This window comes from Abramis brama (assembly GCF_963993115.1).
Source record: "Abramis brama genome assembly, chromosome: 23".
NCBI lineage: Eukaryota > Metazoa > Chordata > Actinopteri > Cypriniformes > Leuciscidae > Abramis > Abramis brama.
The window spans coordinates 24,104,034-24,118,815 of NC_139985.1; the positions used below are offsets into that span (position 1 = coordinate 24,104,034).

Here is a 14,782-nt window from a genome sequence, read left to right on the forward strand (position 1 = left end):
AGAAAAGTTGAAAAAAAATAAACACAGAGCTCCTCTGACCCTTATTTCTGAAGGCATTATTGTCTCACGAGATCTGATGCGATATTTTGGCTGTCGTGGACGGTCATTGTAATAATGCAAATGAGGGGGCGCATTGATTGGTGGCAGGAAGGAGGGGGGTTGACACCGCAGGTAACGCTTCAGCATATCATTCCAAAATGACATATGGCGCAAGTTGTGAATGAACCCGACCTGGCCGCGGCAGTCAACAACAGAGCAACTCACGTGTGCACCACGTTTCTGCATCTTTCACGGTCGAGTGCGTACTTCGAATCGGAATTCAGTAATGGCGGCGCTCGTCTGAATATGAGGGGGAGAGGGGCAGGGCGGGCTTCCTGCAGCATAGGTCTGCGGTGTCCATATATGGTATATCCTGCCCCGTCTTGACGTCAAGTCGGGGCAGAAATTAAAATCTCGTATTTGAGTGCGCGTGCACGTGGGCTGGTTTACGAACCCAGGGGTAAACAAACGCTTCACTTTTAAATATCGGCTTCCCGGCCAGTGTATAATCGTTAGGCAATCATAACATACATTGATTCTTGTGGAAAAGTGAAAATTACAGGTCATGACTCCTTTAAAAAGAATACTTATTATTGAAAATATGCTTAAGTGTGATATACTGTAGTTATAGACACAAATTATATTAAATGCAATTAGCTGTACTTTAGAGTCCTTTTTTAACCCACTTAAGTAGGACTTAAGTACATGCTTATATAATTATTTCTATTCACTTTGAAATGTGTTTTTTGTACTGTCAAATGTACTGCATGGTAAATTAAAATAATTAGGATTTTTTTTCTTTTCTTAGATGTCTATTAGGTTTTTAATTTGAAATGACAACAAATACACTTTTCAAAATGAAGACACATTTTATTGATTGTTAGTGTTAGGGGAACACGAGCATAGCTAAGAATATTCTGGGTTAAAGGATTAGTTCACTTTTAAAAAAACTTTTGCTGATAATTTACTCACCCCCATGTCATCCAAGATGTCCATGTCTTTCTTTCTTCAGTCGAAAAGAAATTAAGGTTTTTGATGAAAACATTTTTCCATATAATGGACTTCAATGGGCCCCAAACGGTTCAAGGTCCAAATGACAGTTTCAGTGCAGCTTCAAAGGGCTTTAAACGATACCAGACGATGAATAAGGGTCTTATCTAGCGAAACGATCGGTCATTTCAAAAATAAATAAAAAAGTTTAAGTTTTATAAGCACAAATGCTCGCCTTGCTCTGTTCTGTGATGCGCGTTCGTGACGTCACGTAATACGCAATTACGTTGAAAAGGTCACGCTTTTCTGTCCTGACGAAAATGTTCTTTTAGGCTTTTTAATATTAAAACACCCAGGATACGCACACGAAATGGCCATTTTAAACGATAAACTGACACAAAGACATTTGAATATGTGTATGGTCCTCCTTCCGCACATTTGTAAACACTGATTCGGTACTTCCGCCTATGTCAAGCGTGACCTTTTCAACGTAATTGCGTATTACGTGACGTCACAAACGCGCATCACAGAACAGAGCAAGGCGAGCATTTGTTCTTATAAAACTTAAACTTTATTTATTTTTTAAATGACCGATCGTTTCGCTAGATAAGACCCTTATTCATCATCTGGTATCGTTTAAAGCCCTTTGAAGCTGCACTGAAACTGTAATTTGGACCTTGAACCGTTTGGGGCACATTGAAGTCCATTATATGGAGAAAAATCCTGGAATGTTTTCATCAAAAACCTTAATTTATTTTCGACTGAAGAAAGAAAGACATGGACATCTTGGATGACATGGGGGTGAGTAAATTATCAGCAAAAGTTTTTTTTAAAGTGAACTAATCCTTTAAGTACAAGCTTTTATCTGCCTTTTCTGAAAGCATTGTTCTCCCTTTTTCCACTGCATATCAGCTCGTTTATTTTTAATTAAAAGGGAGAAAATAAAAAAAAGTGGAAATAAAGTGCAAATAAAGTATATAATGGGTAGGTTTAGTGGTAGATGTATGGGATGGCTTTAGGGACAGGGACAAGTAATGTCCCAAAAAGGCAGCATGCATTTATGACTTTAATAAATATATTATTATTGCATACTTTTTTATAAGTAAGGGAAAATCCACGGCTAGTTGTGCATTCAACGATATTAATGCATGACGTGGAGGCAAAAAAAAAAAAAAACATTCAAATCATTTAATGCATAGCTAGCCGTGGATTGCTTACACGTGGTCATTTGCCAGCACTGACAAATTAAAGCTGTTGTTGTTGTTTGCATTGCAATATTTGACTGGAAGGGTCTCTATACTAGCAATGAATCTGTGAGTTTAATTACTTCAAAAACAGCGATATTACCCCCTTTTTGCTGTAAAATATAATGGAGCAATTTAATTTTAGTAACAGTAATGCAGCATTTTGTATTACTTTGCAGTTTTAAAATTAATTGCATGCCATTTAGCAACACAAGCCATACAGCATTTATTAATATGATATTCTAAAATCGAAGTAGCTTATTGCAGTGTGCAACAAGAGTATTATAGCAACCGCCGAGCGAACGCAAGTTATAACATAATTTTCAACAGACAAATATAAATGATAAAACAGCGCTGCGTTACCCCACATACGCTTGACCTGATTCACGGCCATTATAAAGCTTGGAAGAGCCAGGACATTTTTTTATATAACTCCGATTGTATTCGTCTGAAAGAAGAATTTCATATACACCTAGGATGGCTTAAGGGTGAGTAAATAATGGGATATTTATTTTTTTATTTTTGGGTGAACTATGATAAGTAGTTTGATATTTGAATGATAATGATAAGTATAACGTTTTAATAATCATCCTAATTTTATGAGAATAGGGAGGTCCACACCACAACTATAGCAATAACAACACAGAGGAAGACATTGTTGGAATCACTTTCAGATAACTTTTTTTTTTCCAGCTGATGAATGATTACAACATTGACAGCCAATCAGAATCCATCCTGTTTCAAAGAGCTCTAGCATTTAAAGTGGCAGATGACATAACTTAAGCACATGCTCATAATAAACTGAACATTATCATGCATTGTTGTGGATGCTAATATATAGTTGTCAGTAAGGTTATCTTTATCGCTCTTGGTGTGAATACACACAATTTATTGCTTTTTTTAATTAAAATTCTTTGACAATTTATTGCCATGAGAAAATAGTATGTCTGTGGTGTCTGTCAGGAGTTAGTAAGCAGCAATAAAACACACAAGACAGGAGTAGCGAACTTCATCCATCTTGTTTACTCATTCACTTCAGATCTCACACACATTAAGGAGGTCCATAACACTTATGAACACAACAAAGTCCACTTGTTTATAAAAAAAATAGCTCACCTCTCCTCCCATGATTTCAGATAACATTCAAAACAATCAGTGATGTATTCTGCATACTTCTTCTGAGCTTATTTTTCTCAAATTAAACAAAACTCTTTTGAGGAAGCCAAAATAAACCTCTGGCGAGACTACTGATTCTATTCAGCCTCTCTCTCTCTCTCTCTCTCTCTCTCTCTCTCTCTCTCTCTCTCTCTCGCTCTCACACACACACACACACACACACACACCCCTACAAATGTTTATCTTTCCACATGCAATAAATTCCCAAAAGAGCGCTGTTTCTGCAAGTATGTGTGTGTTTGCAACTTTTCTTTATGGACTAATACTGGCCGAAATTCTCAAAACAAATCATCAAGTTCCGGCAGTTCACACAAAGCAAAAATTCACCTTTCAGCCAGATGGGGGCAGCCACAAACTGAGAACTGCTAGGAAAGTTATTTACATCAGTTCACCAAAGAAACCTACACACAGCGCATGATCAGGAAAGATATAATCACTGTTATGTTAGCAACAGGACAAAAAGGTTTGTGTGGAGAGTGAATCAGGATGAAAAGAAAAACAAGAGTTCTACAGGAGTCATTTGAATATCATTCATAAAATATCCCTACTTCAATACCAATACCACAGAAATAAGTGTCCTGAGAATTTACACCTCTTTCTGTGACAATAGTTTGAGCTAACCGTTAGCATTCCCATTCATCTCGATGGCAACTCAGCAGGCACACTTGATTTAAATTCTGCAATCTTTGCTGATGGACGATCATTTCTAGATACTTTTTGTTTTGTTTTCTTGACCCCAAGGACAGAGTACTAGCCCTCTTTTTTCCTTATGACTCAATTTCTACCAAGAAATAAGCATTGTAGTCTCTAAACATTTGTTTGGTTATCTCTAAATCTTACCTGAATTTGTTTTAGATCATTATATATAACAATATGACCTAAATCGTTACAGCACCTTCACATCATTTGATATTTATACACTCTTTATCCAAAGCAACCTACACTTTTTTTAAACAATAAAACTATTAAACAATAGTATTGGTGCAGTATGTACTTTCTGCAACACTAGTAGCACCAAAACAAACAGTTTTCTCAAACACTAGTCTCAAATGGCAAGATCTCTGACTGGCAGAATAAAGTCTGTCCCACTTTGGCAGCTTGTTTAGGCTAAGAACCATCCACTTAGACAGCAAGGAGCTCACTGACCAAGAAACCCTTTGCTGTTAAGTTCATCTGAAAAATGTAATTCTAAAATAAAGCCTTGTTCAGCCTGTCAGTACAAATCAGATTTTTGTGCAGATCTGATTGGAATCCAATCATAATTGGCAAGTACACATGTCATGTCAGAATTTCTGGAAATCAGTTTTAGTCAGATCGCTCTGATTGGATTTTGCATAGCTTTTCTGCCTAAGAAAAACATGGCATATATGTAAAACATAAACATGTCAGATGTTGAAAGGAACATGCTGAAAATCAGCTCGGAATTTTGCCCGAACCTAGAATACTCCCCCGAAAACGTTGCAAAACAGATGTGGGACAGCAGCCAGGAAATGGTACAGACAACCCCAAAGCGGGTTGCGCAAGCGCAAGGCTGTTGGTGCAAGGCTGTTGGTGCATTTGTGGGCAGGGGGTTGGTTGCTGGACCAGGAGGGCTCTCGCATCATCGGACAGGAGTTCGATACTCACAGCTTCAGACATGTAAACTCTGCCGGGCCAGACTTGCTGAAGGCCTACTGCCACGGCCCAATGCTCGAAGAGGGCCCAGTCTTGTAAGGGACATGAGTCAAGGCCATTCGGGTCTTGCTCGCTTTATTAGCGCCTTGGAGGCTGTAGTGGGTTTACGAGAAGGATTCATTGACTGTAAGAAGACATACAGGTAATAAAACTAGGCTTTTTTCATTCACCTTGAGAAATGGACATCTGAGCTGATTACCGCCTGCTTCAAACCTAACACTGTTCATTTCTCTATTGCAGATATTGTTGGATAGGCAGAGGTATAAGAGGACGCTGAAGAGGATGGTGGGTGTCTCGCTGGTGGAGGCGAAGGTAGGCCTCTACGTCTTGAGGTACGGAGAGCAGAACGGATGAGCTGACATCCGCGTGATGATGCCGGAGGCTCGGTTGTGGTGTCAGGTGAAGAACAGGTGCTCCTTGGGCCAATGAAATTAAGTGGAGGATCCAGGGAAAAGAGGGACTCGTCATCAGACGGGGAGAGTTAAATCTTTAACATTGTGGGGCAAGTGCACTTAGGGAATGTCCGAATCCACTTTTGCTAGTTTAACGGCGGGAAAAATAGTCTGCTTGCCCGACGCATGGTCTAAAAGGGTTGTCCCTATTCTCTTAATGAGTAATGGATGTGTTTGGGGCTTAACATGCAATAAACCAATCAGAGTCTCATCTCCCATTCCCATTAAAGGCCAGTTGCGCTCGCGCCATGCTCGTGCACGAGGTTAAAGCGCGCAAGCAGACCATCTACGGGACAAGCTGGTCTCCACCATATCTTTATGTACACAATAATAATCTTTTACACTGTAATCCTTTTATTTTTTAATATTTGGCATGTTTGTGTGCTGCTGTGCGTCACTATGTGTATAATAAGCAGAGTGTACGCGCGTTTAGCACCCGTCTATAGGCTCATATTACTAATGCGCCCTTTAAATAATTATAAAAAATACTGCGCCATTGACTTTAGACCAGGTTTTTGTTTCAGTTGCCTCAAAATAGCAACGTGCCAACAATGCGCCTGAACACACCAGGTTTTCAGACCAGCACGCACAAATGGACGCAAATGCATTTGCTATTTAAACAACGTGGCACAGGACGTGAAAATGATAACTGCATCAGGCTGAAACTAGCAAAAACCACTTGCGACGCGTGCCTGGTGCTACATTGCGCCAGGTGTATGATAGGGCCCTATATGTTGCACAGTGTGGTGCAGTTCTAAAGTTGAGGATTAATTGTGCATGGTTGTCCTCTCCTACAGCACATAATTTATGTTGTACGTGCTTACGCCAACACAATTGAAAACCAAACCGAAAACATGGAATGGAGTTGTACAGTATGTGGACACAATACAAAAACACTGGAGTGACACAAGTGTGGTCGGATAGTGACAGCATGTGGTCAGATAATGACAGCACTTTCAACAATAAAAAATATTTTTGTGCTGCTTTGTTTGTATGGTTACAAACTTTGGTTTGAACACAGTTTCACTGATGATGTTTGAGAATTCTAATATGATATGACAACGTTATTAAAACATTTTGCCTCAAACACAGGCATGTGCATTGTGACATCTGCACATCTGGAAGAAATTTATGTTCACAGAGGAGTTTATAATCACTCCACCTAAGAATAGATTAGCGATCTGCTGTAGTTTAAGCAATAACTGGCCAAAGTCACATAATATCTTAAAGTGCTCAGTGCATTACAAATTTGAGTACGTAAAGGGTGTTAATGTGATGAGTATAGACAGCCAAATATTAATGCTGTTAATGTTAATTCGTTTGTTTACGTGTTTCCAGCACATGTGGACCACAAAGCCCAAATTTGCATTTGTTTTGCATTGCATGCACCAACCCAAAAATACAGACAAATATTTACAGAGACATACGATACTCACATATATGCAAATAATATCAAGTGGCTCAGTAGCTTCAAAATAGTGCAGCCTTTTTTAGAAATATTTCAATAGAATTCTTTCTTTCTTTTTTTTTTTTGTCATATTATATTGCACATACAGGATTAAAACCAAGTGAACTGAGGTAATAATCGAATGCCTCTGTGGTAGTCCGATTCATTTGAGTTAATCAGTTCATTCGGATAAATACTTCATCCTTTTATTAGGCACTTTGATAATGTGCCTAATAATATATTTATATTATTTATACCTGTTAGCTGCTTTTTATTAGTATCTTAACAGAAGTTGAACTACTTTAAACTTTGAAATGTTAATATTTTAAACATGTTTCTCCAAAACAGGTCTTGACATGAGACCATCTGGACATGAGACATCCAAGGCGGAAAGTCTATACAGCTGCTTGGGCTGTTGAGACTTTCCATCTCCTGTGAAGTCTGCCAAAGTAATAAATCTGAACTGCACAGTGTTTTCAGCCCTGCAGCGGCAAATGACTCTTAGTTATTCCATTCATACTGCAGCTGACCTGCCTGATCTGACTTCAGCAATCAAAATAAACTTTGACAAAGCAGATCCTATGTAACTGACGTAATGTACAGTAGATGTCCAAACATACCCGATGCAAGAGTGTCGTCTCCGAGTTGAGCCACAATTAAATAGTGAATTCCTCCTGAGGATTCGAGGATCCCTGTGCGTCATTTCAAAAAGCTGCGGAAACAACTTTAAGTCTTGGTCTTTTACCAGCACTTAGTAAAAAGAAACATCCTTAGAGTTTCAGTCTATTTTAAAGTTCAACCAAATGAGCAGCCAGGTAAAACCATGTTCAGTTGAAAGAGCCTAAGCAAAAATCTGACACCTTAGTCCAGGACTTTTTGTCTCCATTTACAGAACCTCATCCTCAGGGTCTGCTGAACAAGAATGTGATGACTAGCTCATGTAGATCATCATCCAAAGCTGATAAATATCTTCTGTAACATGCCAAATAAGGTTCATCAGAAACTCTATCTACTTTCAAAAACTTGCTTTCATAATTCAATCATAAAACTCTATATTTATCTTTAGGGAGTCCCTAGGGACACAGTTTAGAGGTTCAAGGTCCTGCTAAGTTTCCATAAGAGTGTTTCTTTGGCTAAATGTTAGATGGGCGGGAAGAAGCAAGAGAAGAGAAGAGAAAGAGAGAGGGGGAGGTGCTGTACACTGAGCCTGGAGGGTGGTGTGCGGTCACACGCTGCAGCATTTCATAAACATGTGTATTGTGAATTGTCTGCGATGGGTGGCTCCTGTTTTCCCGCCAACATCATCAGAGTAAGACGCGAACACACACACAGCATGAAGTGAAAACAACACACTCTTGCTGCGGGTGCTGTTCTGACATGCCTTATGCTATTGTCTACATACTTCATTTTCATTGCACACTCATTTCTTCCATTTAGCGAGAGAATGACCTGATTTAAACTTTTAGAACTTCAACTTTGCAAAGCGTCCAATCAGAACTTAAGGTCGGAAGCGTGTCTGATCGTTCATTTTGCTACAATGTTAGTCCGGTGCCATATCCGATCAGAAGTCAGTTTAAAATTGTGTCCGATCACAAATTCAGTCTAGTAATGTGTTCGATCTGTAGTTTGCTACAGTCTGATCTGAGTTTCAGTCCAGTACTGTGTCTGAGTGTCCAATCAGAACTTATTTTGACACTGTGTTCGACTTTAGTTTAGTGTTCAAGTGACCATTTTGAACTTCATTTTGGTCAGTTTAAAATTGTGTCTAATCAGAACTTCAGTCCAGTACTGGGTTTCATCACTACTTTCAGTTTGGTTCAATATCCTGTCCAATCACCTTATTACAGTATGTCTGATCTGGCAATCAGTTTTGTTATCGCTACAGTTATGTGTCATCAAGCATGCAGTGATTCCTGTAGGAACATGACTCCACTGCCTGGATTAGAGCCATCTAAATCTGCCCACTTTTCTGATCTGGAATTTTTAGATTTCCTCTTTTTCACAGAGACTGGAATGTACAGACTGTTTTGAAGGGTTTGCAATGAAGTAATATCAAGCTAAATGATAACAGCATTTATTTTATCATATAGTGACCCATACGGAACAAAAATATATGGGAATATACTGCTAAATATATCTGCAATATATTACATGTGCAGTACCATATCTGATCACATATACATCTATATATTATGAAGTATACTGAATATAAAATTACATACATTATGATATATTAGTAAATATATTGTCACATATTTTTCAATATATGAAAAGTGGCAATTCCTTTGGTATTATTCAATATATTGTATTATATTAACACAATATATTATTCAATGTATATTTTCAAATATACTGTTAAACCATTTAATATATTGATAATATATTTTTGTTCCGTAAGGGTAACCATCTATCAATCTATCAAAGTGGTTTGTCCTATGTAGGGTCATGGGAATACTGGAGTGTCTCGGGCTGTAGGCGGGGGAAACACCCAGGGTGGATGGTCCGGTGAGCAAAAGTCATTCAAATCAGTTCAGTTTTAAGAAGAACAAAAAAATCCATTCCTTCTAACGACAGTTAAGAATGAACAACATAGATCTAAAAAAAAAAAAAAAAAAAAATGCAAAGAATGAAACATTGCTTCATCAGACAGAATAATAAGCTCTGGAGTAAGTTTTCTTCAGTTGGTCATGACCTTTAAATAGAAAATAGTCTGACGTCAGAATCCAGAAAGATTTTGTGCACTCTGTTTCGGCAGATTGGGGCAATGGAACTGTTTACATGAAAGTCAGAGTCACTAATATTTGCACAGCTCACTCATTCCAACAGTTGTTGTACTGTGTCTGATGGCTGACTATTTCCATGCATGTACTGCTTGATGAAATTCAATATGGATCCCAGTAAAAGAGAAGGAAAAAAACAAAGAATGAAACAGAACAAACAAACCCTAAAAGAAAGAGATTGTTATGTTGTCTTTCAAAAAAGTCTCAGAGAAATGCCCTGGCCAGGAGTAATAGGGTGCGAGACACAGCACCTGAGGCAGAGAAGATCTAAACCTGAAACCAACAAAAGCCTCCTTTCAAAGCCTACATGCGGCTGCTCTCTTCAGAACTGTGTTTTCTGGCATATTATATAATTTAAACCCTGGTTAACCTGGAGTCTTTAGTCTGGAGGACTCCGCGTGATCTCCTGAGGTGCATGATGCATATCAAAACAAACATTAATGTGACCATCAGCATAAAAAAAACATTGTACCTGTAACAGAGACAGTCTATGCTGAGGAAAAGCCAGGTGCTCTGATAAAACCAAACACTGCCAGTGCACCGAGTAAAGTGTTCTCTCCAAAATGATTTAGAAGGTGTTAAAAGTATAAGAGTTTAGCACTAAATAAGAAAGTCTTGGGATACAGAAACACTGGATTATTATCAATTATGAGAGTTTTTCTTTTTTATCAGCATATTGAACATTTAATTGTACATGCTCATCTAACACTCACTTAAAGTTAATCTTGAACATCAATAATGTATTAATACTGTTAAACAATCTTTAGCAAATCATGCATTAAAAATTATTGCAATACTTAGACAAATGAGTAAAAATCTCTCTGTATATACAGTATATGGTAAAAGCCATTTTTGATGGAACAAAAACCGTCTTTTCTTTGGTAAAAAAAAACTGCAGAAAGGGGACAGATTGGGAAAGTGTAAGGTAAATGAAAGTGTCGATCTTGAGTGCAAAACCTCCATATACTGTAACTCAAGCATAAATTCGATGAATTATAACAATTTACCCTCTTCCATACACTCAGGACAAAACATAAACATCAGTCATTACATTTTCACACATTCACAATTCTCTGACAGATTCCCCTCACATGACACTTTGCATAAGACGCGCTGAATGATTAAGCATAGATAAGTAGTTTAGTAAACCTATATTCTTAATTTTAGTTTTAACCCTAACTTAATTTAATCATTTGATATGTAGCCTATACATCATTTGACATTGGTGGGAGTCTTTGTCAAAAGTGCTTTGGTTATGACTGTAACCTCAGTTCCCTGGAGAGGGAATGAGGCGCTGCGTTTTAAGACACTATGGGAAAGCCTCTGCATGATTGAGACCTGAAGCACACGTGAAATCAGTCCAATGGTGTGATGGAGCATCATAGGTGGGTGACGTCAGGACTAGGAAGGTATAAAACACCCCTGAACAAAACAATGTCAGCTTCTGATAGGCTGAAGCATGTCGGTAACTTGTGCGCCGGAAGTATGGCGGGGCGACGCAGCATCTCGTTCCATTTCAGGGATCTGAGGTTAACCTTGTAACCTTTCAAGGGAACTTGCACTGAATTGTAAGTTCCCTTTCAAGGGAACTCGCGTTGCGTCGAGTTTGACGCTATGGGAACGCTTTGCGTGATGACGTCTTGAAGCACATGTAAAATCAGTCCAATGGTGTGGCGGAACGTCAGAGGCGGGTGACGTCACGTACCAGGAAGCTATAAAAGCCGGCCCGAAACAGAAAACGAAAGCTTTCTGAGTCTTCAGTTGCGCTCTGTGTGAAATCTGTCTGTATATTTGGTGTTGTCTGTCTATATCATATATATATATATTCAGTATGGCGAGCGAGCAGCAGTTTAGAGTGTGTGTCCATCCCTGCCCGCGTTATTTAACGGGAGGTGACACACACACTCTTTGTGTTGTTTGTTTGGGAGAGGAGCATGCCCAGTCAGCACTCGAGGGTGGTGACTGTGTGCATTGCTGTGCGCTTCCATTGCGTACGCTCCGATCCCGCTTGGCTCGGTTCAATCCCGACCACGCTCCCCAGGGCTCGGGTCCCGCCGCTGCCGAGGCACGGCGTCGATCTCAGACCTGGGGTTCACAGATGGATTTATCAGTGGATGTTGAGACGGGCTCTGCCTTATCTCAGCATCCGTCTGATAGATCCAGTGCCTCTTATCAGGGTGTGGAAGCACGCGCTGCGGTTTCTTCCCCCCCGATAGAGGTACCAGTACTGCAACTATCCAGCTCTGAGGAGTTGGATGTTGTGAGTATTGTAGCTGAGTCTGAGGATTCGCCACCTCAGTCTCATGCGTTTGAGGAACTGCTCGATGTCATTACTAGAGCTGTTGACAGACTGTCTATTGAGTGGCCAGAAGATAGGCAGGACGTTCGTTCGAAAAGTAAGCTCGACGAACGCTTCCTGCCATCTCGTGCGCAGCCCCAGCGCAGGAGCCTGCCGTTTTTCCCCGATCTCCACACCGAGGTGTCGAGATCGTGGGCGAAACCAGTGTCATATCGAGTGTATACTGCACAAACATCACACTATTCATCCATTCACAATTATAAAGAGCATGGTTATGGGGAGATGCCGAAGGTGGAAGAGACGCTCGCGAGCTATCTCTCTCCAGCAACGGCATCTTCTCTGAAGGCTCCTGCACTTCCATCCAAGCCAGTAAAAGTTACTTCTTCCCTGGTTCATAAAGCTTATGCCGCCGCCGGTCAAGCTGCAGCGTGTTTACATACAATGTCCATAATGCAGGCTTACCAGGCTGAGTTATTGGGTGATTTTGAGGAGGGCGGGGGTATTAGTGCTGATACGGTGTCTGAACTGCGTAGAGCCACGGATTTGTCTCTCAGGGCCACCAAGGAGACGGCTAAATCCATCGGCCGCTCTATGGCAGCCCTGGTGGCCACTGAGAGGCATCTGTGGCTCAACTTAAGTAACATAAAGGACAAAGAAAAACATGTTCTTTTAGATGCACCAGTATCCACGCAAGGGTTATTTGGAGACGCAGTTAATAGTGCTGTAGCGAAGTCACAAGAAGCTTCAAAACAGGCAGCTGCACTTCAGAAACTTCTCCCCCGCCGTTCTTTCTATGAGGCTGCTGAGCGGGAGCAGCCTCACTCCTCTAAAAAGAGCGCTGAGCACCGCGCCACTCAGAAACAGAGCGTTTCCTCCCGTGCTCCCCCACAAAAATCTCGGGGACACGGAGGGCGCTCTCAAACCCAGCAGTCTTCGAGGGGTAAAACGGATCTGCGGACCGTTATTACCGCCAAGAAGGCTGCTGGGAAAAAGTCCTGATGTCTGAGGGCTCAGGACAAATGAGGGTAGTCCCCCCGAAGCAGAGCGGTTAACACCTCTTTTCACGGTGCCCGTCTCTCTTCGGTGCCCTCAGGGGACCGTTCTGCCAACCCTGCCGCCTCCGGCGTTACAGGGCGCAGCGGTCTCCGGCGAGCACATATCTCAAGGTCCACCCGGAAACGTAGTGGCCTCGGGATGCCCGCCCCCTCTGAGGAGGGTGCTAGAGTAGTCTGTTTGGTCGTTCCCTGCCGGTGCGCCGTTACAGGGCGACGAACCGACTGCTCAACAGCAGGAGAAAAATACGGTGCCGTCTCTCTTCGGTGCCCTCAGGGGACCGTTCTGCCAACCCTGCCGCCTCCGGTGTTACAGGGCGCAGCGGTCTCCGGCGAGCACATATCTCAAGGTCCACCCGGAAACGTAGTGGCCTCGGGATGCCCGCCCCCTCTGAGGAGGGTGCTAGAGCAGTCTGTTTGGTCGTTCCCTGCCGGTGCGCCGTTACAGGGCGACGAACCGACTACTCAACAGCAACAAAATCCAGAAACCAGTCTCGAGAGACTGGTACCTCTAGTAGAATCTTTGACAGCGTGAAAGCTACTGTCAAATGTTTCTCGTTGGGTCCTGCAGACCGTGGAAAAAGGGTATTAGATACAATTCTGGTAACGCCCACCGCGGTTTATGGGGGTCCTGCCCACAATGGTGGGCCCCGAGCAGGTTCTGGTTATGGAACAGGAAGTAAACACTCTGTTAGAGAAAGGGGCCATAGAATATGTACCTCCCTCCAACAGGGAAACCGGGTTTTACAGCCGGTACTTCATAGTTCCAAAGTAGGACGGGGGATTGCGTCCCATTTTAGGTCTTCGAGTTGTCATGCAGCTCAAGTTCAAAATGTTAACATTGAGACAATCGTGCCACAGATTAGTCCGAGGACTGGTTTGTCACGATAGACCTCAAGGACGCATATTTCCATCCGTCCGTGTCATTGGAAGTTCCTGAGGTTTGCTTTCGGGGGCAAAGCATACCAATATCGAGTTCTTCCATTCGGCCTGGCTTTATCACCCCGCACTTTCACCAAATGCGTGGATGCAGCTCTGGCGCCTCTGCGCCTCCGGGGTATTCGCATCACGAACTACATCGACGATTGGTTGATTTTAGCTCAGTCGCATTAGATGGCGGTTCAACATCGAGATGTTGTTCTCGCCCATATGAAAGAGTTGGGGTTACGGCTGAACGCCAAGAAGAGTGTGCTTCTCTATTTTAGAGGACCACTTTTTTAGGCGTGGTTTGGGATTCAGTGTCGATGCAGGCGCGCCTGTCATCGCCACGCTTCGATCCTGGCAGCTGTGAGAAGTGTAAAGCTAGGCCAGCTACTCACTGTCAAACAGTTCCAGAGACTGTTGGGTCTCACGGCAGCAGCTTCCAACGGGATACCTTTTGGACTGCTGCACATGAGGCCCCTGCAGTGGTGGCTCAGGACCAGAGGGTTTTTCCCCGAGGGGCAACCCATTTCGCACAATCAAGGTCACGCGGTGATGCCTACGTGCCTTGGTTATGTGGAAGAAACCTTGGTTCCTGTCCCAGGGCCCAGTGCTGGGAGCTCCTTGTCGTCGCAAACTGCTAACGACGGATGCTTCCCTCACGGGTTGGGGAGCGATCCTGAGGGTCGCTCATCTCAAGGTCTGTGG

General features: G+C 41.9%; 1 protein-coding gene across 2 annotated transcripts in view; it reads right to left on the bottom strand.

Annotated features, from left to right (window-relative positions):
• Positions 1 to 14,782, bottom strand: part of pde4cb (phosphodiesterase 4C, cAMP-specific b) — an 88,556-nt gene that overhangs the window by 36,913 nt on the left and 36,861 nt on the right. Inside the window, exon 1 of one of the 2 annotated variants that reach the window (XM_084101965.1) lies at positions 7,643 to 8,160. The exons of the other annotated variant lie outside the window; for it this stretch is intronic. Coding sequence (XP_083958091.1) covers positions 7,643 to 7,725 — 83 coding nt within the window. The 5' untranslated portion in view covers positions 7,726 to 8,160. Of the gene's footprint in view, positions 1 to 7,642; positions 8,161 to 14,782 lie in introns of those variants that run through there. 2 annotated transcript variants of the gene reach the window in all.